We start from the raw sequence: 26965 nt of genomic DNA, 5'->3' as shown, positions 1-26965 counted from the left end.
AAATGCAGTTAGAATTAAGGTCAGCGCTCGGAGGCGCAAGATTTGGGCGTGTCTGTGGTGCCACCTAGGGGCGAGAGATCTGGGTTTACGAACCACACTGCTTTTTTTTTTTTTTTACGCTTCCTCTTTTGCACTCTCGGCTCCAAGAGGATCCCTGTGATCTGTCGTGATTTGTTTGCACTCCTTTTCTTTTGGTCTTTTGCTTCCCCCCCCCCCCCAGCAGCGTAGCACGGCGGCTCACAAAGCATTAAGGATCGCCTTGCTCGCTGGATCGCTCATCGCTGGATCCAGATCTCTCTCCTTCCGCACCTCCCCAAGTCCACACCCTTCTCCTTTGCTCCCGGCGCCTCTGAAGCTGCTGTCCGCCACGTGGAAACTGAGCTCAGGGGCCCAGGAAAGAAAGAAAAAAAAATGATGGAGAGAAACGTCCCCAGGATTTCTGGGAGACTGTTGAGAGCGCATCTCTTTAAAAAAAAAAAAGTTCGCAGTCCTCCTGTACGAGGATGGGAGGCAGGAAAAGGAGCAAGGGGCGTGGGCGCAGGGGGGGGACTTTAAAAAGAAACTCATTTTGAAGCTCCTCCTTGGACGACCTTGCTGAACTTGCAAAGGAAGGAGATCACGGGGTGGGAGGGCACCTGGTCATGTGAGGCGAGTCAAATAAAGGGGAATTTTGCTTTGCTTTTTCTTTCAATTTGACTGAGCGACACTTCCCCCCACCCGGCAGCTTGCTAGACCCGGTTTAAGTGCTCCTCTGAATCAGGAGAAGCTGGGGGAGAGAAATGGCCTCCCCCTCCTTTTCTTCCAGGGTCCTTTGGGGGGTCTTGCTCCTTGCGCTGCTCTCTCTGGCTCAGGCAGGTGAGTGAACGTCCTTCCATCTTCTTAACCACCCCCCCCCCCAAAAAAAAAACTAATAATCACCCGTGGCTCTTCACTGTCTGCAGGCACTTTTTCTGGGATCGAAAGCCACAGCTGGCGGGTGGGGCAGCCTTAAAACTGCCAGCACATTTGCAAAGCTAAGCAGGGTCCGGTGTGGTTTCAAATTGGATGGGATTATACTGCCTGTTGAGATTCCTGCATTTGCAGGGGGTTGTGCTAGATGACCCTTGGGAGACCCCTTCCAACTCTACTGTTCTGTGATTCCCAGCTGATTTAGGGCGGTGTTCCTTCCCTAAATCTAGGCTTGTCATCAGCTTTCACTTCTGAGTGAGAAAGCAAGAGACGCCAGGCAGGATCAGACCAGAGTTCCGTCTTGTTGGCGTGGTGCAGGGGTTAGAGCGTTGGATTAGGACCTGGGAGACCAAGGTTCGAATCTCCACTCAGCCCTGAAGCTCACTAGGTGACCTTTGCTCTCAGCCTCGCCTGCCTCACAAGGTTCTTGTGGAGATTACAGTACTGTAGTTGAGGGGCGGGAGAACTGTTTATGCCACTTTGAGCTCCTTGGAGAAGAAGGTGAGGTATAAAAGTAATAATAAAATAAATAGCATTCCGTGCCACCAGTGGCTGGGGAAGCCCATGCCACTGTGTACTCGGAGGTAGACTGCTGCTGTATGTGGAGGTTCCATTTAGCTAAATAGCCATTGATAGGCCTGCAATTCCAAAACTCTCCTGCCCGAGGGTCTTGGCGGACCACACGTCATGTTTTCTCCGCCTGTTGGAGCAACTGTAATGTGTTGCGCTAGAAGCTGTATGTTTTTATTTTCAAATTGTATTACAATTTGAATTATGCAGTATAAGAAAGAAAAGAAGCAATCGAAATGCAACGACAAATCAAAATTAATATTGAATGCGGACACACACCCCAGACCAAATGAATGAAGCTCATGGGCCACTGTTGTTCCGCAAAACACAGTCTGGGAACAAGTTGCTCTACGCCCACAGTGGTGGTACAAAACCTGACATTTGTTGCATTTCAATCCCAGCCTGCCGTCAAGCAGCTCTCCCCTCTCCATTTTATCCTCAGAGCAACCCTGCGAGGTAGGTTGGGGCTGAGAGATTGTGAGCAGCCCCGAGTCACCCAAGGAGGTTTGTTGGCGGAGGGAATTCTGAACTCTGGCCTCCCAGGTCTGAGGCATGAGCTTCGTTAGCCCGGAATTTTGGATCCCCGACACCAGAGTTTTGTGCCGCAAACCGCACGTTTTGTGCCACCCCGCCCCAAAAGAACAACCTGAGTACCGTAAAAGCGGTGTTAGCACAAAACTTTGGCATCAGTTTGGAGGCTGTTTTGATTGCGAAATACAGCCCTAGGAGGACAGGTCTCGTGACAGTTGATTCTACCGTATCAGTTAATTGTTCACCGTGTAAAGAAACCCTCCCTTTTTCTCTTTCCTAAATCCACCGCCAATCAATTTCACTGAGTAACCTGGAGAACAAGCTTTGGGAGAGAGTGGAGTGGAAGCAGTCAGCAGCAGGCTATCTGCTTTTGCATGAAGGAGGTCTCCGGTTTAATCCCAGAAGGGCCTGAAACTCTGGCGAGCTGCTGCCAGTCAGTGTAGTAGACAGTACTGACCTAGATAGACCAGTGGTCTGATTTAGTACAAGGCAGCTTTCTCTAGTCCTATGTGTTGCCCTCTCTCTCCATGCCACATATAATTTTCCAAACCTTTGTCATATACCCCTCCTTTGTTATCATTTTCCCTTTGCACTAACTAACCCGGATACAGGTAGGCAGCCATGTTGGTCTGACGTAGTCGAAACAAAAAATAAAAAAATTCCTTCCAGTAGCACCTTAGAGACCAACTAAGTTTGTCATAGGTATGAGCTTTTGTGTGCATGCACACTTCTTCAGATACACAGTGTATCTTCGGTGTATCTGAAGAAGTGTGCATGCACACAAAAGCTTATACCTATGACAAACTTAGTTGGTCTCTAAGGTGCTACTGGAAGGAATTTTTTGTTTTAACCCAGATACTTTTGCTTTTCCTTGCATGCCCCAGGCTCTTGATCATATGGGAGTTGTATTATTATTATTATTATTATTATTATTATTATTATTATTATTATTATTATTATTACCACGCCCATCTGGCTGGGCAACTTCCAGCACATATAAAAACATAAGAAAACGTCAAACATTATTATTGCCACATCTGTTAATTGCTTTTTATAAAAAATTCTCTCAAAGCATCTTTGGTTCCTAGGTCTCTGTTGCTTATTCAACACCAAGTGGCACCAGCAGAATGAACTGTATTTGTTCCTGCACCTTGAAATACAGACTGGGAGGGTCTCCACTTCAAAATGCACAATGATTACCCCTCATCAAAAGCTTCCCCCCCCCCAATGTGCTGTAACTCATAAAGACTCCAGACTACACTTCTCAATAAGGTGCATTGGATTTTTCACCCCCAAATAAGTTTTGGGTCGCCCCCAAGGAAACATCCACATTACCTGCAGACTTGACCTTTCAAAAAACACCACGGCATCACATCCAACCTTACGGGGGGGGGGGGTAATTTTGGCACGAGCCGCGGTCAGATATGCTCCCCTGGCCAGTAATTGCCAATATACACATCCGTGAATGAGAAAAAGGGTTTGTGTGCAGCCATCATCTCAAAGGGAATGGTCTCTTGGCCATTGATGCAGAAGATGTGGGGTGTTCAAAAGCAGGGCTTTCCCCCCCCCAGCTGGAACTTGGAAAAACTGGCTTCTGGCACCTCTCAGGTCGGCACCATAGCCATTGCCATTACAGTGGTACCTCAGAAGTTGAATGGAATCCGTTCCAGAAGTCCGTTCGACTTCCAAAACGTTTGGAATCCGAGGTGCGGCTTCCGATTGGCTGCAGGAAGCTCCTGCAACCAATCAGAAGCCGTGGACGTTGCGTCGGACGTTCGGGTTCCAAAGAACGTTCGCAAACCGGAACAATCAAGGCATTTGGGATCCAAGGTACAGCTGTATAAGAAAACAAGGGAGGCATTCATGGTGAGTTCTGGCAGCTCTTTTTCTAGAGAAATAGTACCGCTCAACAACATATTTTTGGGTGCAGGGGCATATAAATTTCAGTTCCTCATTGAGGCTGAATGTGCAGATCTGTCTGTACAATCTTCCAACTCTATGATTCAGGGAACTAGTAGTGAGCTGCTTTTAAAAATGAGCTTAGTTGCCAAATTCTACCAGCCTTCTCCAACCCATTGCCCTTTGGGAAGGGTCACAGCTCAGCAGCAGAACATCTGTTTTGCATGCAGAAGGCCCTCAGTTTGGTAGCTGGCATCCTTAGGTAGGACTGGGAGAGACCTCTATCTGAAACCCAGTCAGCCTAGAGAATACCAAGCAATGATTCTGATCTGGTTTAAGGAAGTTGTCCTATCTTCCTAGATGTTTTGGGATCGAGTGAATTCCCCACTCAGCTCACCAGGTGACCTTGGGCCAGTCTGCCAGCCTAACCTACCTCACAGGGTTGTAGTGAAGGTGGAAGAGAACTATGCACAGCATCTTGAGATCTTTGGAAGATAAAGGTTGTCTATAAATGTAAGAAATAAATAACCAGAACTAAAAGAAAGAAAGAAAGAAAAGAGTTTTTCTTCCATTGACCATTTGGGCAAAAGGGACCCACAATGTAGGAATTTTCAAAGGGCTGGGGGTCAGTCTTGATGGGATACTTTTCACCTTGGGACACTTCAGATTGGACGCGTCCCAAGGAGCAGCCTCTTGGCCTGGACTCTGGACCAGAGACCTTGAGACTGTGCGTTCCTGCTTGCGAGGCAGATGCGGTCCGTCCTGCATGTGCGTTTTGCAAACAGGAAACTGACGCTGCGCACTCAGCAGCTTTTGGGTCTTCTGTTTCACAGAACGTTGCTTCTTGGAAGCGAGACGCCAGAACGTTTGTTAGCGTGCTGCTTGATAGAGAAGCACTGAAGCACAATCACCCTTTTGGATGTTCACCAGCCGCTTGCGGTTCCCCAAATGTGGTTTAACTGAGTGTTTGCTTCTTGTCAAGTTCCCCAAAAATTTCTTGTTGCAGGGGAGGTCAGAGAGGTTTGGATAGAATACAAGACCAGAAACCAAACGCCACACGCCGGCAAACATTTTTACCTACCACGGGGTAAAACAAGCATATGCATCACAAACAGCAATCCCTATTTCAAGCCATCTCCAACTAAGGCCATGGAAACACTGTACATTTAAAGTGCATGGTTTCCCCAAAGAATCCTAGGAACTGTAGTTTGTGAAGAGTGCTGGGAACTATAGATTGCTGAGATCTGGGAAACTCCCATTTCCCAGAATTCTTTGGGGGAAGATTCAAGGACAATCCATGGAACATTTAAACATTTTAGTGTGGTCTAGCATAGTATCAAAAGTAATTTTATTTTTAGAATAGGGATAGATATCTTTTCAAAACGAGAGCAGGAGCATGCCTTCTTTGTGTCTAGTTTGTCTCAAACTTGACCTAATATAAATGAGATTACCTGGCAAAACAAGCTCACACCTCTTGTTGAGTTCGCATACATACTTAAGGTACGTATATAAAGGGCTTGTTTATAATTCTATTTTGGGAAGGGTTCATAGAATCGTAGAGTTGGAAGGGACCCTGAGGGTCATCTAGTCCAACCCCCTGCAACAAAGGAATCTCAACTCTAGCATCCATGACAGATGGCCATCCAACCCCTGCTTAAAAGCCTCCAAGGAAGGAGAGTCCACAACCCTCTTACGGCCAGTATGTTTTTCTTGATGTTTAGTCGGATTCATGTTCTTATGTCACTGCATTGTTTTATACTGTACTTTTGGGGTGTCCCATGATCATATTATAAAAGGGTAAGCCTCTATGCTATGAATCAAGCACTGCTAGGAGTCGTTTCCATTTCTTATCAATAAAAAAATATGGGTGTGGCATGAGAAACTTTATTTTGAAAGTGTGGCCCAGAGGAAAAAAGTTTGAGAACCACTGATCTGGAAGGACAGCTGTGTTGGTCTGTTGTCCGAAGAGTACGATGCATCTTTTGTTATGGTGCCCTCCAGATCTTTCAACTATGGCTTCCATCAGCTGGCTGGTCCACGAAAGCTTGTGCCGAAATAATAATAGCCCTGTATGCTGCTGGACTCCTGAGCATTCATTAAATAGCCGCGATCGTCTGCATTGGGCTGTCTAAATGCCCAGATGCATGTGATCAGAGAGAGCCTGGCATTATGCAGAAGTGCACAACTTCACACGTCTTTTCGGTGTCTTCCCCTCCAGGCAGAAATTTCTGGCTGTTCCGCCAGCAGGTCCTGAAGCAGCGAGAGCAGCATGCGATGGAGGAGGCGTATCTTCGCCTGAGACAGCTGCCTCGGTTCCTGGTCCCAGGGATGTGGAACGCTCCCCTCGAGAGCTTCATCCGTCAGCCCCTGGACCACTTCAACCGGCAGGAACAGCGCACCTACAACCAGGTACGAGGTGCTCAATGATCTGGCAACACTGATGGCGCTTACTTGGGTTTATTATTTCAACTCATGTGCAACCACTCGTTCTACGTGCTTATTTTATAGTTTTGCATTTCATCTTTTAATTTTCTCTTTTTTAAAAAAAAATTTATTTGATTTTCCAGATTAAGATTTTACATTCACATAACAACTTAAAATATAAAAACAAGATTCCAGAGAATCTCCTGGACTTCCCTCCTCCCCTTTGTGGGTCTTATTATTCGTCCTTTCCTTCTGCATCTTTTACGTAGAAGAATCCAAATTTTTATATTTCCATTAAATCCAAAGTTCATCATTACACTACAAGTGTTATTCCAATCCCACTAACGATTTTAACTGTTTACAATGGTTTTTTAAGATAAATTATAAATTTCCCCCATTCCTGATTAAAGTTTTGGTCTTCCTAATTTCTGATTCTTCCGGTCATTTTTGCCATTTTGGCATAGTCCATCAGCTTGATCTGCCATTCTTCCCTGGCAGGGACTTTTATCTTCCTTCCATCTCTTGGCTAATAGCATCCGCAGAGCCGTGGTCGCATACATAAATAGTCTTTTCTGCTCCCTTGGAATTTCGGCACCTAGAATTCCTAAAAGAAAAGCTTCAGGATTTTTTTTAAAAAAGAAGTTATTTTAAACATTTTTTTCAGTTCATTATATATCATGTCCCAGAATGCTTTTACTGCCTTACACGTCCACCACCTCATTCTTCCACCTGCTGTGATTATTGTTCCCTTTGTTTTATATACATTATAAAATTATTATCGTTATAATTATTATTATGCTTTACATGTGTGGTGTGAATATTGCCTTAGGCAAGCCCACCCCCTCTGCAGAGTCATGCTTTGGGGAGGGGGATTCCCTTTTGCTCTTAGTGATGCTCCTTCTCTTCTTTACCTCCCTAAAACTCACAGAGATTTTGGATTAACCAGGAATTTTGGCGACGCCCCGACGGACCGGTCTTCCTCTTCATTGGGGGCGAGTCTGCCTTGTCGGTGTACGATGTGCTGGCAGGTGGGTGTCATGCAACACCTCAGTTGCGGAGACTGGGGGACGAGATCTCTTACATATTCATTCATTCATTCATTCATTCATGACATTTTTCTCCCAAGGTGGCATCCATAGTTCTCTTCCTCTTCATTTAATCCCCTCAACAACCCTGTGTGGTAAGCTGAGAGGCAGTGACTGGCCCAAGTGAGCTTCTTAGCTGAGCAGGGATTTGAACCTTGCACTCCTAGGTCCTAGCCCAACACTCTAACCACTACACCACACTGTTTTTTGAGATGGGTCTCACTAGAGCTTCGCCTTCAACGGCTTTTGCACTGCCCAAGGCTCTGCCCTGGATTCACTGTAGGCATCCGGAGCAACCCTGAGGACGTACAAAATTCCTGCACCAATGCTAGGATGGTTTTGTCATCACAGCTTCCTATGAATGGCGTCTTTGCGTCTTTTGCCAACATTTAAGCTTTAATTCCCAGTATGTTGTTCTCCTGTCCAGCTTGCAGGCTGCATCCACACCATAATAAGAATAAATAATAGTTTTATTATTTGTGCTCCGCCCATTTGACGGGGTTGTCCCAGCCACTCTGGGCTACCATATATTTAAAACGCTATGAAACCACTTTTAACAATCATGGTTCCCCCCCCCCAAAAAAAACTCTGGGAACTGTCATTTGTTAAAGGTGCCGAGAGTTGCCAGGAGGAGAGTTACAATTCCCAGCTCTTCCCTGTGAAGAAAGATGGACTGTTGAACCATGCTGAGAATTGTTGCTCCGAGAAGAGAATAGGGGTCTCCTATCCTCTGTAGTCTTCCTTTAGAACCTGAAGGTCCCCATCTGCACAATACATTTAAAACAGTATCGTATCACTTTAAACCAGAGTTTCCCAAACTCGGGTCTCCAGTAGTTGTTGGACTACAACTCCCATCATCCATTAGTTAGCAGCACCAGTGGTCAGGGATGATGGGAGTCGTAGTCCAAAAACAGCTGGAAACCAAAGTTTGGGAAACCCTGATTTAAACATTCAGGCCTTCTCCCAGACAATCCTGGGAACTGTAGTTTGTTACGGGTGCTTAGAAGGCCTGCTATTCCCCTTCCACAGCTACAATTCCCAGTGTGGTTTCCCAGTTAGTCCCTCTTCCTAGGGAACTCTGTGAATTATAGCTCTGTGAGGGCAGTAGGCAGGATCTCCTAGCCCTCTTAACAAACTACAGCTCCCAGAATTCTTTGCAGAAAGCCACAACTGTTTAAAGGGGTATCGCAGCGCTTTAAACATATGGTGTGAACGTGGCCAGAGAGAGACCTATCCCCTGTTTCTCTTTCCTGTTTAAGGACACCACGTGGAGCTGGCCCAGAAGTACGGAGCTTTGGTGGTGGCCCTCGAACACCGTTTCTATGGGGCCAGCATCAACCCTGATGGGCTGCAAGATCACAACCTTCAGTTCCTGTCCAGCCAGCAAGCGTGAGTTGGCACCTGTGACTCGTATTGTGAACCCTGCTTGTGTTTCCATAATAACATAACATTTCTTTAAATATTTTGCAAAACGCTTCCATTCCTCCAAAAATATTTCCTTCTCTTTGGTCTTTGACCGTAAAAAAGATATTTGATTTGATTTGATATTTCCTTCATTTTTAATCTCTAATTTTGGCTTGCCGTTTTTCCACATGCTCCGTCATTTTTATAAGCCGTTGGTATCTCGCCTCCTTCCCAATTTTGAGCATATATCGTTCTTGCCGCTGTCGTGGCATGCATAAATAAATTGTCTTAAGTCGATCGCCCTCTTAATTGCAAGCAAATAATCAAGGGAGTTTGGGGACGTCTGAGGTGTGATTCTGGTCCCAAAGCTCTGCCGTCTCCTTTTGCAGCTTGTCTGACCTGGCCTCCTTCCACCACTTCATCACCCAGAAATTCAGCCTGACATCCAACAACACCTGGATTTGCTTCGGAGGCTCCTATCCTGGCTCCCTGTCTGCCTGGTTCAGACTCAAGGTGGGACCACAAGATTGCCAGTAGGGGCCAATAGGAACAGGGGGAGCTGAGTCAGACCATTGGGTTCATCCTGCTCAGAACTGCTTACTCTGACTAGCAGCGGCACTCCAGGAATTCAGACGGGGGAATATTCCCCAGTCCTACCTGGAGACGCCAGGGATCGAACCTGGGATTTTCTGCTTGCAAAGCAAATGCTTTGCCGCCTTTGGTGAACTGGGACGCTCTTGTGGCCACTGTCAGTTTGCATTTCTTAGTGCAGAAAGAATTGATCTGATGTGTAGAGATCTTTCCTATTCTAATTAAATTCAAGAGGATTCTGGAAGCTTCTCTGTGTGAAAGAAGCAAGCAGAAGGTTCTTGATGTTTGGGTGATTCCTTCCGAGAAGCTGAATACAGCTGGCTTAAACGAGCTCTCTTATCTCTTTCAGTCAAGGTCATGCTGACTATAAAAGTAAGGGCAGAAGGGAGCCTGGGCTTCACCTGGGTGTGGTGTTCTGTACATAGGTAGTGTTAAGGTTTAGTCTTCTTATAAGTTATTGTAAGTTTAAGTTGAGTCTGCTGCAACTGGATTTCTTATGGACAGTGCCAATCCTGAATGTATTGGATTTGTGATCATTATGCTCATTTGCCTTCAGTAGCAGTAAAACTCTGCTGGATGAAATACAATTGCCTCTAGTCTGGCTTTTGGGAAACTCGTTTAAGTTTTTACTCTGCTAACTATACATTGGAATCTACTCTGGATCTATATTGAGTAGAATTCAATGACGCACTGCTTGTGGTCTTCCTAGGCGATCCCTCGTAGCTGAGTAAAATTGCCTTCCGTGAACACAGTCTCAAAAGTGAGTCCGTAAGTGACTGCGGAGGCCAATTCTGGATCCACACGCCCATTTTCTCTCTCTCTTTTCCAGTTTCCCCACCTGGTCTTTGCTGCTGTCGCTTCTTCTGCCCCTGTCAGAGCCCAGCTGGATTTCACAGGCTACCTTATGGTGAGTTCTTGGCAAAGAACCCAGGTGGTCTTTTTGAGTTTGGGGATGGCCCTCAGAGCTCCTTGAGGCCCTCTCAAATGATGACCACACGATGGCCAAAAGTTTGCCCGTGGTTGAACTCAGCCTCGGTCAACCGGAAAGGCCTCCAGATATTTGGACTACAACTCCCATCAGCGCTGGCAGGGGCTGATGGGAGTTGTAGTCCAAATATCGCCAGTTTTGACTCTAAAGGAAATTATCCCCCCCCCCCAATAGTGAAGAAGAAAAAGCTGGAATTAATACCACAGTGTAAATAATCACATTCAAATGTAATGCTCCCACCATGACTGGAACCCATGTGACTTAACAACTTTGTCCTTATCCCCCCCTATCTCTCTTTGGCTTCTTCCTCTCCAGGTTGTTGCCGCAAGTCTGTCCAATCCAGTTGTCGGTGGTTCCAAAGAGGTGAGGTTTTTAATATTTTTTCCCAAATGACTCGTATTTTGGCCGTGTGGAAAGCTGCAACTGTTAAAAGTGGTTCCGTAACGCTTTAAATGCATCATGCAGGTGCTTTTTGCCACCCGTCATGTGCTGCCCCCCCTGTTTTTCCTTTTTTTTTAAAAAAGAAATATTTACTTGAGTTTAGAAAATAGAGACTTATAACAAAGTCAATTAAAAATCCATATAAAGAGACTGCTCTGAATCTTAAGACTTTCCCCCATCCCCTCCAGGTGCTCTCCTGATGCCAATATTTACAACTGCATACTAGTCCATTAAAAAGGGACGCAGATGGCGCTGTGGGTTAAACCACAGAGCCTAGGGCTTGATGATCAGAAGGTCGGTGGTTTGAATCCCTGCGACGGGGTGAGCTCCCGTTGCTCGGTCCCTGCTCCTGCCAACCTAGCAGTTCAAAAGCACGTCAGTCAAAGTGCAAGTAGATAAATAGGTACCGCTCCGGCGGCAAGGTAAATGGCGTTTCCGTGTGCTGCTCTGGTTCGCCAGAAGCGGCTTTGTCATGCTGGCCACAGGACCTGGAAGCTCCCTTGGCCAATAACACGAGATGAGTGCCGCAACCCCAGAGTCAGTCAAGACTGGACTTAATGGTCAGGGGTCCCTTCACCTTACTAGTCCATTCTCCACATTTTTTATCCATCTAAATTGTCCATCGTTTTTGTTACTTTACAAGCGTGATTAAATTCCTGCTAATGTTTTGATCTGCTTACAATAGTCTCCTAAATAAATTATAAAATTTCCCCATTCTTTTTTTCAAAGTTCCTTTCCTCTTGGTTCCCGAGCTTCCCGGTTAATTTTGTCATTTCAGTCCATCAACTTGGTTTGCCATTCTTCCCTGGTCGGGATTATTTCTTCCTTCCATCCCTGGGCTAATAGCACCCATGTGGCACTTGACAGCCATATGTCAAGAATGCTTTGATGGTGTTTCCTGCTTGGCAGGGGGTTGGACTGGATGGCCCTTGTGGTCTTTTCCAACTCTATGATTCTATGTGGCTGTTGTCGCATACATGAAAAGTCTTTTTTGGTCCTTTGGGATCTCAGTACCTATAATTCCTGGTAAAAAGAAGCTTCTGATTTTTTAACAAACTTTATTTTAAGCATTTTTTTTTCATTTCATTGTAGATCATATCCTAGAAAGTTTTTTTTACCTTACACCAGGCACCTCCAAAGCCCGCCGGTCGGTTTAATCCGGCCCCTGTGGCTGTTTATTTCCTGGGGTAAAATCCTTAAAAAAAAAAAAAGCTCAACAACTTAACAACTTCAATCCTAAAAAAAAGTTCAACAACTTTGGTTGGCCCTCACGCATGTTCACTTCATCAAATCTGGCCCTCTTTGAAAAAAGTTTGGACACTCCTGCCTTACATGCAGGGTGTTGTTGTTTAGTCGTTTAGTCGTGTCCGACTCTTCGTGACCCCATGGACCATAGCACGCCAGGCACTCCTGTCTTGCACTGCCTCCCGTAGTTTGGTCAAACTCATGTTCGTAGCTTCGAGAACACTGTCCAACCATCTTGTCCTCTGTCGTCCCCTTCTCCTAGTGCCCTCAATCTTTCCCAACATCAGGGTCTTTTCCAAGGATTCTTCTCTTCTCATGAGGTGGCCAAAGTATTGGAGCCTCAGCTTCACGATCTGTCCTTCCAGGGAGCACTCAGGGCTGATTTCCTTAAGAATGGATAGGTTTGATCTTCTTGCAGTCCATGGGACTCTCAAGAGTCTCCTCCAGCACCATAATTCAAAAGCATCAATTCTTCGGCGATCAGCCTTCTTTATGGTCCAGCTCTCACTTCCATACATCACTACTGGGATCAATGCCTTGTCGTGGCGAAGGGGCTTGAATAACTCAGAGAAGCTATGAGCTATGCCATGCAGGGCCACCCAAGATGGACAGGTCATAGTGGAGAGTTTTGACTAAACGTGATCCACCTGGAGAAGGAACTGGCAAGCCACTCCAGTATCCCTGCGAAGAAAACTCCATGGACAAAGACAACAGGCACATGCAGGGTGGATTTGATTTAAATCAAATCGATTTAAATCATGATTTAAATCACTAGTCAGTAAGACTTGATTTAAATCATTTTTTTTTTACAGAAAGACTCATTCTTGCTGGTATAACCTTAATATTTACAACCAGGTGAAGGTTTCATTTTTGGAATAATAAATTTTCAGAGTAGTTTTTACAGTTATATCAAAAATTACTGATATGGTTATACTTTTCGAAATACATAGGCACATAATTATGTAATTATTGTGAGGTTTAACAAGTTAACTGTTTATATTTGGACAGCTTTTCTGCTGTACTTGATTGGAAGGAGAAAAATAATCATTTCCTTAATAACAATTTAAACTAAAACAATATTTAACTAAAACAAAAACATTATAGCATATGTATCCATGATTGTTAACTGATGTGGTTAAACAATTTTTTTAAATAAAAAACACACACCTTAGACTGAGTTTTAGCACACATGAAAACCTAAAAAGAAATCCTTATTTCCTGATGAATAGCCTTTGGACTATAATGTAACTTAAATAGAAAACTATCTTTAGAATTTTTTTTCTTCCAAAAGCATTTTATTTTAGTAATCCGATTTTAATAAAAAAAATAAAAATATCCAAATGGTATCTGAAGAAGTGTGCATGCATACAAAAGCTTATACCAAGAACAAGCTTAATTGGTCTCTAAGGTGCTATTGGACAATTTTTTATTTTTTAATATATTTCAATTTTTAAAAAAAAAACATTGATTTTTGTCCACCCTGCTTACACGTCCATCCCATATGATAAAAGGTCCCCTGTGTTTCCTCCCCTTCCTCTTTGCTTCCCTCGCAGTGCCTGGAGGCCGTGGCTGATGGCTTCTCTGCAGTGGACACCCTGGTGCACGATGGGGCCCTGGCCAAGCTGGCGAAGGACTTCCGCTCCTGTCAGGAGTTGGAGGGCTCTGGCGACTGCGTGCAGCTGGTGTCCAACCTGGCCGACATCTTTATGCTGGCTGTGCAGTACAACAACGAATACATGCCGTGGAGCACCATCGCCAACTTTTGCCGTGTCATGACCAACAACAAGACTGGCTCGGCCTACCAGAGACTTATGGCTGCCAACAACGTAAGCCTGCGCCTCGGTGGGCGGGAGACCTTTCTAGGGCCCTGGCTGAGGAAAAAGGAATAAGGAATAATTTATTGGTCAAGTACCAAGCTTCGACTACATTGCAATGTAAAAAAAAGTAACTCATACAAACACTATTCCTCTCACAATACAACACAACAGCACAGCAAAGGGACCCCCCCCACACACACACAACTGGCCTCCCCTTCCACTACCCAACTACGAATTTAACAGTTTGATGGCACAAGGGAAAAAACTGTTCCTGTGCCTAGCCGTTTTTGTGTAGAGTCCTGTAGCGACGTCCAGATGATGACCGGGATGCAAAGGGTCCGCAACAATTCCCTCTGCTCTCTTCCTAGCTTGGACAGCATAAAGTGTCTCTGTTGAAAGCAAACTAACACCAATTACCCTTTCTGCAGTTCTTACTGCTCGTTGGAGGCTTTTCTTGTCCAGCTTGGAGGCTGCGCCATACCAGGCAATAATAAAATTACAGAGAACAGTTTCAATAGTACCTCTGTACAGAAGGTGGCAATCCTGTTCCTTTGTTTAGGACGAGAGTGTGACTGGGCTCCAACTCTCAGTATTACTAGTATTTATTATTAGTACAGTATTACTATCTGGACCAGGCACCCCCAAACTGCGGCCCTCCAGATGTTTTGGCCTACAAATCCCATGATTCCTAGCTAACAGGACCAGTGGTCGGGGAAGATGGGAATTGTAGTCCAAAACATCTGGAGGGCTGAAGTTTGGGGATGCCTGATCTGGACTCTTGCCTCGGCAGCCATTTTGTGCGGGCACCCACGGCATGTTTATCGCGATATGAGCACCAGCAATTCATTTTTTAAACAACAACAAAAGGACTAGCCGTATATTTTATTTCATAAAGTTTATATACCACTTGATTAATGCGGGGGGGGGGGAATCTAAAAGCGGTTTACAAAAAAGAATAGAATAATAGAATTGTCTCCCCAAAACGTGCCAGAAATAATGAAAGTAAACAATAGGATCAGAGTAAAACTTGTGTGTCTGGATAGGCTTGCCTAAACGAACAAACAAAACATGTTTTTAGCAGGCGCCAAAAAGAGTACAATGGAAGGTACTTGCCTGATGTCAAGATGCAGGGAGTTCCAAAGTTTCTGGGAGTTGCCAGGAGACTCCTATTCCCCTCACGGAGCTACAATTCCCTAGCTCTTTCCTGTGAAGAGAGATTGACCGTGAAACCACTCTTGAATTAATAATGATGATGATGATGATGATAATAACTGAATCGCTATATCACAAGGTACTGTGCAAAAATATTGTAAGAAACATTAAACAATTTAAAAAGGAATAGATACACTAAAAATAACCCAGATGGAGACCCATAGCATAGCTTGAATAGCTTTTCAGGCCAAAAACACATTCAGTTGTTTCCTGTTGTGCCATTGCTGACCATTAGCTGAGCTGGCCGGGGCTGATGGGAGTCCTAGAGACGCAGCAACATCTGAAAGGCACTTCCTTGCCCACCTCTGGGTCTGTGCAACAGCCATTCTGGGACTGAAGCTCCTCTTCTTTTCTTATATATTTAATGCATAGGGGTTTGTTTGTTTGTTTTGCCATGGCATCATCCAAAGAAGAAAAACAAAAACAGCAGTTGCTCCATAGGCAGTAAAACCATGATCCAACCCACCCAAATTCCTTATTACACAGAATAAAATGTAATCCTCAAATAAAATGCGCAGATTTAGATCTCAACAGTCCCCTTTGCAATTGACCACGAGCCCACCCAGATCTTTCTTCCTAATCTTCCTAGCTGCCACCTTATAAGTCACGGAGTCATCTATTATCACTCAGCAGCCGGGTCACCCTCTGGCTAGATTAGTTTCCTTCGTGAAAAGGGGTTTTGTGAATCGGTTTTTTTGTGTTGAATATATGCTACAGTGGAACCTCAGTTTACGAACACAATTGGTTCCAGAAGTCTGTTCATAAACCGAAGTGTTCGTAAACCGAAGTGAACTTTCCCATTGAAAGTAATGGGAAGTTGATTAATCCGTTCTAGACGAGGAAAAACACCCCCTAGAACGGATTAACCGCTTTGCTCCGATGCCTTTGCGGAGGCCGGGGAGCGTTTCCGCGACTGGGCTGCAGCCGCGAAAGCGGTCCCCGGCCTCCGCAAAGGCATTGGAGCAAAGCCCCAGCCTCCCTGAAGGTATCCGACGCTCCGATGCTTTGGGGAGGTTTGGCCTTTGCTCCGATGCCTTCGGGGAGGCCGGTCCTTCGCTGTGGGCCTCCAGGAGGCATTGGAGCGAAGGCCCGGCCTCCCCGAAGGCATCGGACGCTGAGTAGACCTCCGGCACCTCAGTTTACTAACTTCCGGGTTAGGATAGTTCGTAAACCGAAAGTTCGTAAACCGAGGTGTTCGTAAACCGAGGTACCACTGTATATGGTAATTTATGGACCTAATAGATATCTAAAGCCATTTGCCCATAACAAATAGGAGCCTACACAACACAAAACACTATTGCTGAATGTAGGTTTTATTTTTTTTTGTTTTCTATCTTATTTTTTGGAAATGTATATCCATGGTTTTTTCCCTTTAATTTTTTGTGGGGGGCCCTAAGCTATAGCTTGTTTAGCTTATACGTAAATCCGGCACTGGGCCCACCTCTCTTATTTTCAAAAGGTGTACTTGGACGGCATGAACATGACATGCATGGAGAATAATCACACAGAGGCCCTGCAGGAGCTGCGCAACACATTCATCTCCACGTCGGGCGTGGGCATCAGGCAATGGTACTTCCAGACATGTACAGAGTTCGGATACTGTAAGTGAGAGTTAACGTTTTGCCCTGTGCACTCTCCTCCTCCTCCTCCTCCTCCTCCTCCTCCTCCTCCTCCTCCTCCTCCTCCTCCTCCCCCCTCAACATATTATTATTATTATTATTATTCATCCTAAGGTCCTGGAGTAGGTTATTTGTGTTGGTGAGGAAATGAGAGTTTGTTCGTCTCAAATTAGACCTAATCTAAATGAGATTGCCTGGCGAAAAAGCGAGCTCACGCCTCTCATTGAGCTTGTATACATACTTAAGGTACATAGGTAAGAGGCTCGTTTATAATTACTGTATATTTTGGGGATTCATCACGTTCTTGTGTATCAGCATCGCTTTGTTCCTGCTGCCCCACGATCATATTCTATGTTACAAAGCAAGCATGGCTGGGAGCGGTTTCTTTTCACTTTCCAATGTATCGAGAAAAGATTTGGTGTGGCGTAAGCGAATTGTTATTCTGAAAGTGTGGCCCGGAGGAAAAAGGTTTGAGAACTACTTTCTTGGGGGCTGCCCCAGAGAAGGCCCTGTCCTGGACCTCCACCCCCGAGCCTCTGAATCCAACCAAGGGTGGGCTTTCCTGTTTGCATTGTTCCCCGTAAACTTAGGTTGCCTCAGCCTTGCCTTTTGCATTTTATTTCTCTTGCTCTAGACCAAACCTGCGATGATCCTGCCTGCCGCTTCTCCCGCTTCATGAACCTGACGACTGAGCTTGAAACCTGCCGAGAGGTCTTCGGCATCCCCTCTCAGGCTGTCCAGGAGGCTGTGTCCTTCACCAATGACTACTATGGGGCTGATCGCCCCAAAGCCAGCCGCGTCCTCTTCGTGAACGGTACGGAGGGTGGGGAGATGTGGGTCCCTCTCAGACGACCATGTGCAGTACGTAGTTGCGAGAGAGGGAGAGACCCCAGCTTGAAGCCTATGGAGAGCCCCGTTTTGTCAAACCAAATATTTATGTGGCTGGTTGTGATTGCTTGTTAGCGAGGAAAAAAGAACTCTACACATGCTCAGAGGCAGATTTCCCCCTTCGCTGTGAGGGGTGTGTAGGATTTTTCACCGTTTGACAGTGGAACAAATTATTTAACCAGGCCTTTGGCTGATTGACATCCGGTGCCCTTTTCAAATGTGTAGTGGAAGGGGGGGTTATTGGGATGTTGTTGTTTTTTATTATGTATTTTCTTTTTTGTAGATACTGTGACTTTATGTTGCGAACCACCCTAAGATCCAGGGCCGTCTTAAGCACCTCCGGCGCCCCCCACCGCCCTGTTTTCCAGTGCGATGGGCGGCCGGGCGGCGAGGGCGCTGCTGCGCGGCGGGACGGGTGCAGCTGCATGGCGCCCCCCCTGGCGGGCCGGCGCCGTGGCGCCCTGCGCCACCCAGCCTGACCATAGAGCCAGCCCTGCTAAGATCTGTGCATATAAAGTGGTATACAAATTTAATTAACAACAGACTCCTTCAGGAGGTGGTGGACTCTCCTTTCTTGGAGTTTTTTAAGCAGAGGTTGGGCAGTCATTTGTCATGCGTGACAATCATATATGATTTATGATCGTGTATGCTGAGATTCCTGCATCACAGGAGGTTGGACTAGATGACCCTCAGGGTCCCTTCCCATTCTCCAATCCTTTGATTCCCTTTCTCCTCCTTCCCATTTTTGCCTAGACAGAACGAGAGCAATTTCATTTCGAAATCTAAGCCAAGGAGGTCTGTCATCTGAAGTGGATCTACTATATGAATAAACCCATTGTACCCAACTAAGTTTTACTCACAGTAGCCCCATTGAAATAAAAGGACCTAATTCAGTAGTGTCCATTCATTTCAATAGGTCTACTCTAAGTAGGCTAAGTTAGGGTCATTCTCAGTGAGTCTACTCTGAAAAGAACTTAGTTGGATGCAACGGTAGCTTGGAGCAGAGAAAGAAACCTTCAGCAGTTTTTAGTGAATGACATTGGGGAAGCATTCATTGGGGGCTGCCCTTGAAACTGTCCCAGAAACTCCAGCGGGTGCAGAATGCTGCAGTGAGGCTCCTCACGGGGTCCCTGTCATGGGAGTATATTTACCCAGTGCTCTGCCAGCTGGAGTATCGAGTCAGGTTTAAGGTGCTAGTTTTGACCTTTAAAACCTTATATGGCCTAGGACCCTCGTACTTACGCGGCCGCCTCTCCTTGCCCATCAGAGGACCTTAAGGTCCATGAATAATAATAGCTTGACGGTCCCGGGCCCTAAAGAAGGCAGATTATCCTCCACCAGGGCCAGGGCTTTTTCAGTGATGGCTCCGACCTGGTGGAATGCTCTGTCCCACGGGACTAGGGTCCTACAGGACTTGATCTCCTCCCTCAGGGCCTGTAAGACAGAGCTATTCTGCCTGGCCTTCAATTTGAATTAGCTTGATCCTCTATTCCCTTCCCCCTTCCCTTTTTCTATGAAGAAACCCTTCTGGGACCCCACATTTAAACTCTTCCCTGGCCTCCTTGCTGGCCCTAGTAGGACCAACTTAGCCAGTTAGCCCTGGTGATCATTTGATGTTAACTGACTGGGGTTCTCCCCCCTCCAAAAAAAAAGACCCCTGAATTTTTGAATTTTATTGACATTGATGCTGCATTTATGCTGTTTTAATGCTGTTTTTAAGTCGCATTTTAATCAATGTTTTATATTTGCTGTTAGCTGCCCTGAGCCCGGTTTTTAAACTGGGGAGGGTGAGGTATAAATAAAAATTTATTATTATTATTATTATTTAAATGGCTACAAAACATGGAAGGTTGCTTCCTCCTTACAGTCTTAGTGTCTGCTGGGTTGGACTAGAGACCCCATCTGCAAGTGTTATATTTTTGTGTTGTGGAACACCATCCAAAGCCTTCAAGCCGGGACACAGCTCTCTGGCGTCCGTAGCATTTGCGATAGGGAGTGTTGTTCATATGCTCCACTTCTCCCAACACCTGAAAAACGCTTCCGTGGCAGCATTGTAGGAGCCTTGGTTGTGCAATTTTCCCAACTTGTCATAATGAAGGTATTGGGGATTGTGGGGAAATTCATTTCCCTAGTATTATTCTGTGAGACGCCCTGAGAGCCCCGGGTTTAGGGCGGTATATAAATTAAATCAATCAATCAATCAACACATTTTCCAGTGAGTTCATAGGAGCAGCGCAGGTCCCCCATCCTGGCACCAGAAGTTAGCTTCGGAGATCGGCCTCTCCCATTGGATCACACTTGCGAATCCGTTTACTTTCTCTCCTCCTTGGTGTCTAATCACTGCCTTCTCTCCCCAGGCGACATTGATCCTTGGCATGCCCTGAGTGTCCTCAAGAACCAGTCCCGCTCTGAACGGGCTATTTTAATCAACGGCACTGCCCACTGCGCTGACATGTCGACACCCAACCCCCGGGACCCACTGCCCCTTGTCCATGCCAAAGAGGTGAGAACGGCCGGTGGATTTGGGGGGTAGGTGGTGGCATGGGGGGGGAATAGCTTGGAATCCAGAACCTTTTTCAGGAACTTCCACTTCCTCTAACCCAGGCACCCCCAAACTCAGCCCTCCAGATGTTTTGGGACTACAATTCCCATCAACCCTAGCTAACAGGACCAGTGGTCAGGGATGATGGGAATTGTAGTCCCAAAACATCTGGAGGGCTGAGTTTGGGGGTGCCTGCTCTAACCTGTCTGGTCTCAGGCTGGATGCAATGCAGGGAAGAATTAGAGTGCAGAACCCTTTTAGGAAAGTTCTGTTTCCTCCTTTGAAAATGTGATTAACCTCTTGGTCCATGAACCTTGTAGTAGGGTAGGAGAGCTGAAAATAATGTCAATATATTTTACTTCCAGCAACCAATGCGCCCCTTAATACATGGGTAGACAAGTCTAAAAAAACCCAGACACAAATTTTCACGGCTCTCTAGCAGCTGTGGTGGCTCATGTACCAGAAATAATACATTTAGTGTTAACTCTGGAAAAGAATGCTCGATTCTGACCAAACTAAGCCTCCCGATGTATATTTTGCTCCCCACGAATGTCTGCTTGTTAGGGTTTTAGTCTAGTTTTAAATGTTTTTGTTTTTAATTAATGTACAAAGTACCTTGAGATGGTGGTTTAGAAGGTGGTTAATCAACGGCAGTAATAAAAATGAAAACAATTGTCCCTGAATTAGGAGAATAGCCTATAAATCAGGATTCTAGTTAGGAGTCTGGCCAACCTTGGTTTTATTTTCTCTCCCTCCCCACTCACTCCATGCAGCAAATCTCCTTGCAAGTTGATGAGTGGCTGAAGTTGGCGAGAAAGATAAATCAAGGCAGCTGAGGGGCCAAATGAGAAGATGCTTCGCCAGCCCAAACCACTGTCGCCTCTCCTTGCAGAAAGACTGCTTGCTCCTGCCTTGTCTTAGAGACTCGCAAAACATCTTTGCATCACCTGGAAAATAACTACGTGGCAGAAATATCTGTGGGGTTGTTATTGGGTTTTTTTTTTAAAAAAAAAATGCTTCTATTTCCAAATACAGATTTATTTATTTTTAATACCCTTGATTCTTCACTGTTGTTGATAATTATGATGATCTGTCAGTGGAGCTGGATTTTGTAGATGGAGTGTCAATATGGATGACACAAAGCAGTGAGAAAACTTGTAGGTCAGGCCTTTTCAGAAGACCTACAGTGGTGCCTCACTTAACGAATGCCCTGCTTAACGAAATTTCCGCTTAACGAAAGGTTTTTTCTGGCGGAGGTTGCCTCGCTAGACGAATTCGTTTTACGAAAAATTCGTCTAGCGAATCGCGGTTTCCCATAGGAATGCATTGATATTCAATTAATGCGTTCCTATGGGCAAAACAAAATTCAAAAAATTCAATGCATTCCTATGGGATTCACTAGACGAATTTTTCGTTATAAGAAAAGACCCGTGGAACGAATTAAATTCGTCTAGCGAGGCACCACTGTATAGCCATTACAGAATGCTCATAGCTAGGCAGTATAATTCAGTGGAAAAACCTGCCAACAAAGCACTCAATATTATTTTAAAAAGTTTGTTAGAGAAGACTTCTCAGCCCCCAGCTCTCCCCACTTCTGAGGCAGAGGGCCTGAGCAACAGCCCAGACCTCCCTCACTTTTTTCTGGGAGATAAGGCCTGGGAATGAAAAAAAAATGCAAGGAACAAGCAGGGAAAGAAAAATAAAATTCTAACGGCTGGCAAGGGAACACACAGTTCTTTTCCCAACAAAATGTACCTTACACCCTCACACAGGGTCACAGCCCCACCTTCAATGCAAATGCCTGGGGCTGCCCCCTGCACCCCCTCGGCCCGGCCGGGCCCACGTTGAATCCAAGCCCCATTGGTGCAACTTACATAGACCAGAAGTGAGAAAAACAAAACCAAAGGTGCAACTTGCTGAATACTGCGCAATGGCTGCCCAATTGTCTCTAGAGGCAGGGTTATAAAGCCAACACCTCCAAATCTCGGGACTGAAGGTGAATTCACAGATACTGTACAGGTTCATTGCTTGGTGACTGGAGCGCCAGATCACAGTTTGCACGTGAGTAAGGATGGATCGGAGTTGGCTGCAGCTTCCCCAATTTTCAGATGGTCATTTCGAAAGCGGTCGCTGAGTGGACGTTCGTGGTTGCGCTGGTGGTGTCTCGTACGTGGCCTTGCTCGTCCACAAGCAGCTCCTCCCTGGAGAAAGTTTCCATCTCCATCTGCAACTCCTTCAGGTCCTGGATCTCCAACGCGAGCGTGTAGAGATGGCGGAAAAGTGCCTGGTCAGCCCACCGCAATCTCAGCTGCACAGCAAAGAAAGCAATCGTTTTCATTCTCTATCAAAGTCCTGGAAATATATGCACGACAAGGGCTGTATACGCACCAAGCATTTAATGCAATCTGCCCCCCCCCCAAGAATCACGGGAAGCTTAAGCTTCTTGCAGAGCTGCAGTCCCTTGCACCCTGAACAAACTACAGATCCCATGATTTTGGGGGAGGATGTGCTTTAAATGTGTTTGCAAATCTGTGTTGTGCACATAGCCCGGAGAAGTTTTATCATGTAGCCAGAAGCAACTTTATCCCACATTGCTTAAAATTGGAAGACACAATTTGAGTCACATGACTCAAAAATGGTTACGTTTTTGTTGTCTATATTTCAACAGCCCCAAAATTTGAGAGTCAGCAACGCCCCTCCCCTGGTGTTGACCCAGACCTTGTTGCTGGTAGTGAAGACCCCCCCCCATAACAATTCAAGCTTCAGGGCCCCCCAAATATAGGTCCACCACTGGCCAAGGTTCCTCACCGAGGCAAGACGGTTTGAGTGTATTACACCGATCCTGGCCCGGCTGCACTGACTGCCCATTAGTTTCCGGGCTCAATTCAAAGTGCTGGTTTTGACCTATAAAGCCTTAAATGGCTCAGGACCGTGGTACATCAAGGACCGCCTCTCTCCATACCTACCTACCCGGACCTTGAGATTATCCTCTGAGGCCCTTCTTCATGTGCCCCTTGCACAAGAGGTCTGGAGGGTAGCAACACGAGAACGGGGCCTTTCCTGTGGTGGCTCCCCGTTTGCGGACTCCCCTCCCCAGAGAGGCTCACCTGGCACCTTCGTTACATATCCTGAGGTGCCGGGTGAAAACAATCCTCTGTAACTAGGCCTTGGGCCTTGTAACTATTTGTGGCCTTTCAAATGTGTTTGGGGGCGGGGTATTGGTTTGTGTTTTGTGCTCTCAATTTTTTTTATTTTTTATGTTGTGAACTACCCTGTGATCTTCGGATGAAGGGCGATATACAAATTTTATAAACAACAACACCACCACAGTGTCCTTCAGATCTTGTTGGACTCCAACTTGTAAGAACATAAGAACATCCTGTTGAATCAGTGCCCTAGCTAGTCCAGCATCCTGTTCTCAAGATGGCCTCCCAGGTGCCAATGGGAAGAAAGAGGAGGAGGAGGGGAGGAGTTTGGATTTGATATCCCGCTTTATCACTACCCGAAGGAGTCTCAAAGCGGCTAACATTCTCCTTTCCCTTCCTCCCCCACAACAAACACTCTGTGAGGTGAGTGGGGCTGAGAGACTTCAGAGAAGTGTGACTAGCCCAAGGTCACCCAGCAGCTGCATGTGGAGGAGCGGGGAAGTGAACCCGGTTCCCCAGATTACTAGTCTACTGCTCTTAACCACTACACCACACTGGCTCTCAAGCAGGACCATCATAGACAATGGCCCAAGAGTTGTGGTCCAAACAAGCACCTGAAGGGCATCTCCTGGCTTAAAGAGGGCCTCACCATTTCACCATGCACCCAGGCGATCTTGTCTTGGAGGCCGGGGCAGCTCCCCTCAAGCTCTTGGGCTGCCTCCTGCTCTCCTTCCCCAGGCAGAGAAAATGAAGGCAAGCTGGGCTCTCGAAACACTTTAGGCAAGGGGGGCAAGCCTTTGAAGGGAGACTCCTCTTCATTGCTCCAGGGCCAGGTGTCCATTGGGAGGTTCTCTGCTCCTGCTTCATGACTCTCCCTGGAAAGTGGAAAAGACCCTGGTTAGTTTGCAGTGACAAGCTCCTCTTCCTGCTGGTCTCCCAGAAACAGGAGAGACATGAAAAGAGTGGAGGAGAGGTTCGCTTCATGCTGGTGCAGTCTCTGAAGAAACACCATGCTTCATCTGCAGCAGCACAACCAGACGCCGCCTTCTGCCCCAGCTGCAACAAAACATGTCTCTCCCGCATCGGTCTCTACTGCCACAGCAGGCGCTACCACCGTCCAACAGCTTGACCTCACCCTCAATGGTGCACGCCTCCGTGGTCTCCTGAGACAGGCAGACAGCAACCGACAAGCTTAAATCCGCAGGTCCTTTCTTTGTAAGATAAAAAGTTCCAACCTTGAACAGGAGGCAGAAAAACTAAATGCACAGTTCCAGTTCCCTCCAGGACTTAAAGAAGTAGTCCCAACAGAGTGGCACCGATTTCGCTCCAAATGTCTGCCTGGATTTCTGAGCCGCAAAATGCAAACAAACAACAACAAACAGCTGTGTGTCTTCCAAACTTTTGTTGGTCAGCAACAGAGGGCACTGGTGCTCATAGACCTGGCATGCCCAGTCTATGCAGACTGAGCTTCCTTTCCCTTTCGTTGCTTGCAACACAGGAAGCTGCCTTTATACCAAGTCAGAACATTGGTCTGTCTACACCAGGGGTGGCCAACTCCGAAGAGACTGCGATCTACTCACAAAGTTAAAAACTTTTGGGGGGTTCAGGGTTAGAGTTAGGGTTGTTAAGCTTTTTTTAGGGAGGAGGAAAGCCTCATTTTCTAGGGGTTCAGGTCAGAGTTGTTGAGATTTTTTAGGAAGGAGGAAGGCCCATTTTTAGGGGTTCAGGTCAGAGCTGTTTAGCTTTTCCACCACAGCCACCCCTGACAATCTTTTGCTTATTGTGGAAAGTCAACTACATTCTGCTGGTCCAGATTGTGGAGAATCACAGAATACTGTTCTCTCTCTCTCTCTCTCTCTCTCTCTCTCTCTCTCTCTCTCTCTCTCTCACACACACACACACACACACACACACACACACACACACAAGCTCTGAAGGAACCTGCACATTTCGACCCATAACTTTCTTTCTAGAAGGGCTAGAGAATTCCTTTTTAAAAAAATAGAAAAGTGAAAGCTCAGAGTCTTGGGCACCTTCCCAGGGTCACCATCTTCACAGGTTCCAAGTGGGTGACTTTCGTTCTAAGGCAAGGTGTGGGGGTCTCAGGCCTGGAGGTGAAATGCAGCCCCCTAAATTCAGGCCATGGTCTGTCCCTGGGCTACACACCCATTTCCCCAGTTTATGCCCCCCCTCTTTCTGCCCCACACCTTCCTCAAGTTCTTCTGCAAAACTGGAATGCATCCTTGAAATGTGACAATACCTCTTGCTTGCCTGGGTGAGGTCTGGCAGTATGATTAGGGCGTTTTCAGAAACCTTTGCATGGCTGGAACGCAGCCTCCCTACCAAAGGCTGAAGTCACACCCATTGCAGTGCCCACTTTGGCCCACCCCAGAGATGTGGCCTTCGAAAGGTTGCCTGTGACGGAATATGGCCCTTGGGATACAAAAGCTTCACCAATCTGCAGGCCTCAGAAAAGAAGGGAAAATACAGGATGACAACCCCAGGATGACAGAGCCATGTGGATGCCCCGTACAAACTGGGAGAGCGAAGCACAACAATTCCACACTAAAGTTGTGCCTTTCCCCAGGCACCCTGGATTCCCAGCACCATTTCCAAGCTATAATTCTAAGGCACTGGAGGCTGATCCCTTCAGGTGAATGGGGTACCGCCCCACCAACCTCAGCCAGACCCCAAACTTCCTGCCTTCTTTATTACAATCTGTCCAGGGGGTGGCCCTGCCTGTCAGCTTCCTTCTCTTTGGTCTCAGTGTTGCCCCTTGTAGAATTCAGCTGCAAGCCAGAGACCCAAAGTAGAATTAGTTGGTTCTGCCTGTTGTTGTCTCTAGCGCCACCTGCTGTTGACCTCCCAGCCTTTCACCCTATCAGTCCAAATGGACACCAGCCTACATCCTAAGGGTTCTTCTTTGGGAAATTAAACAGTTAAAACTATGTCAGGCAGGATTACCAGCTGCCTGTTCTACAGGTCTACTTGTTTGCCGACTGGGGTTGCCCGTTCCAACCTGTCCCATCGTTTGCTCACCTTACCAGCCTCAAGCCGGCCTGCATCCTGGTGCGCCTTAGAGGGAGGACTTCAAGGGGAGATGTAAAAAATACAGTAATAATCTTGATGGTGGAATGGCAGAATATGCCTTCAAGGCAGACAGGAAGCTGTCTAGGAGCGGTGGTGGAAGCTTGAGGGCGCTGGGTGAATGCCGGCTTGTGCGTTGAAGCAAAAGGAATGTGACTAGCTAGTCCTGCTTCTGATTATTCCTCAAGATGCCTCAGTCTGGGAGAATACGCAAAGCGGGATCAGGTGAGTGTGACACCTGAGCAGGTAAACATGGGAACTTGGAGCCCCCAACCCATTAACTCCTTTCTTAAGTGGTTCGGAGGATCTTTGAAGCTCTTTATCTCCTTGCATTCCACAGCGGCAGCTGACAGAGAGAGAGAAGCTTGGAAGAAACACACCCAGCTCTGCAAGCGGCCAGCCGGGCTGTCAGTGCAAAGTCCGGGGTGCAGCGGGTGACGGAGCCTATTCATACGCCCTTGTTTTCTCTTTCTGCCCCACAAGGAACAGAAAGTCCTGTCAGGGCACTAGGCAATGAGAGCGCAGGAC

The 26965-nt window shown here is 46.5% G+C and overlaps 2 protein-coding genes across 3 annotated transcripts; one reads left to right on the top strand and one right to left on the bottom strand.

Annotated features, from left to right (window-relative positions):
• The first annotated feature begins 568 nt into the window (after positions 1-568).
• On the top strand, positions 569-21255 carry PRSS16 (serine protease 16). Its single transcript, XM_035120775.3, has 12 exons — positions 569-855; positions 6167-6357; positions 7301-7400; positions 8717-8846; positions 9251-9374; positions 10282-10359; positions 10756-10803; positions 13680-13952; positions 16615-16756; positions 17409-17588; positions 20020-20165; positions 20978-21255. The coding sequence occupies exons 1-12, from the start codon at positions 780-782 to the stop codon at positions 21038-21040; spliced, it is 1551 nt and encodes a 516-aa protein (XP_034976666.2). The 5' UTR covers positions 569-779; the 3' UTR covers positions 21041-21255.
• LOC148685470 (uncharacterized) lies at positions 21227-26965 on the bottom strand. 2 transcript variants are annotated; one of them, XM_088672691.1, is made up of 3 exons: positions 26390-26965; positions 24000-24225; positions 21227-22512 (listed from the first exon to the last, which is right to left on the bottom strand). In XM_088672691.1, the coding sequence occupies exons 1-3, from the start codon at positions 26413-26415 to the stop codon at positions 22309-22311; spliced, it is 456 nt and encodes a 151-aa protein (XP_088528817.1). In that variant the 5' UTR covers positions 26416-26965; the 3' UTR covers positions 21227-22308. The 2 variants fall into 2 exon arrangements, with proteins under 2 accessions (XP_088528817.1, XP_088528818.1); XM_088672692.1 differs by having other exon boundaries at positions 26395-26907.

This window comes from Zootoca vivipara, chromosome 6 (genome assembly GCF_965207765.1).
Source record: "Zootoca vivipara chromosome 6, rZooViv2.hap1.1, whole genome shotgun sequence".
Taxonomy (NCBI): domain Eukaryota; kingdom Metazoa; phylum Chordata; class Lepidosauria; order Squamata; family Lacertidae; genus Zootoca; species Zootoca vivipara.
The sequence above is the reverse complement of the archived record's forward strand: the minus strand, read 5'-3'. Positions and strand labels throughout refer to the sequence as shown.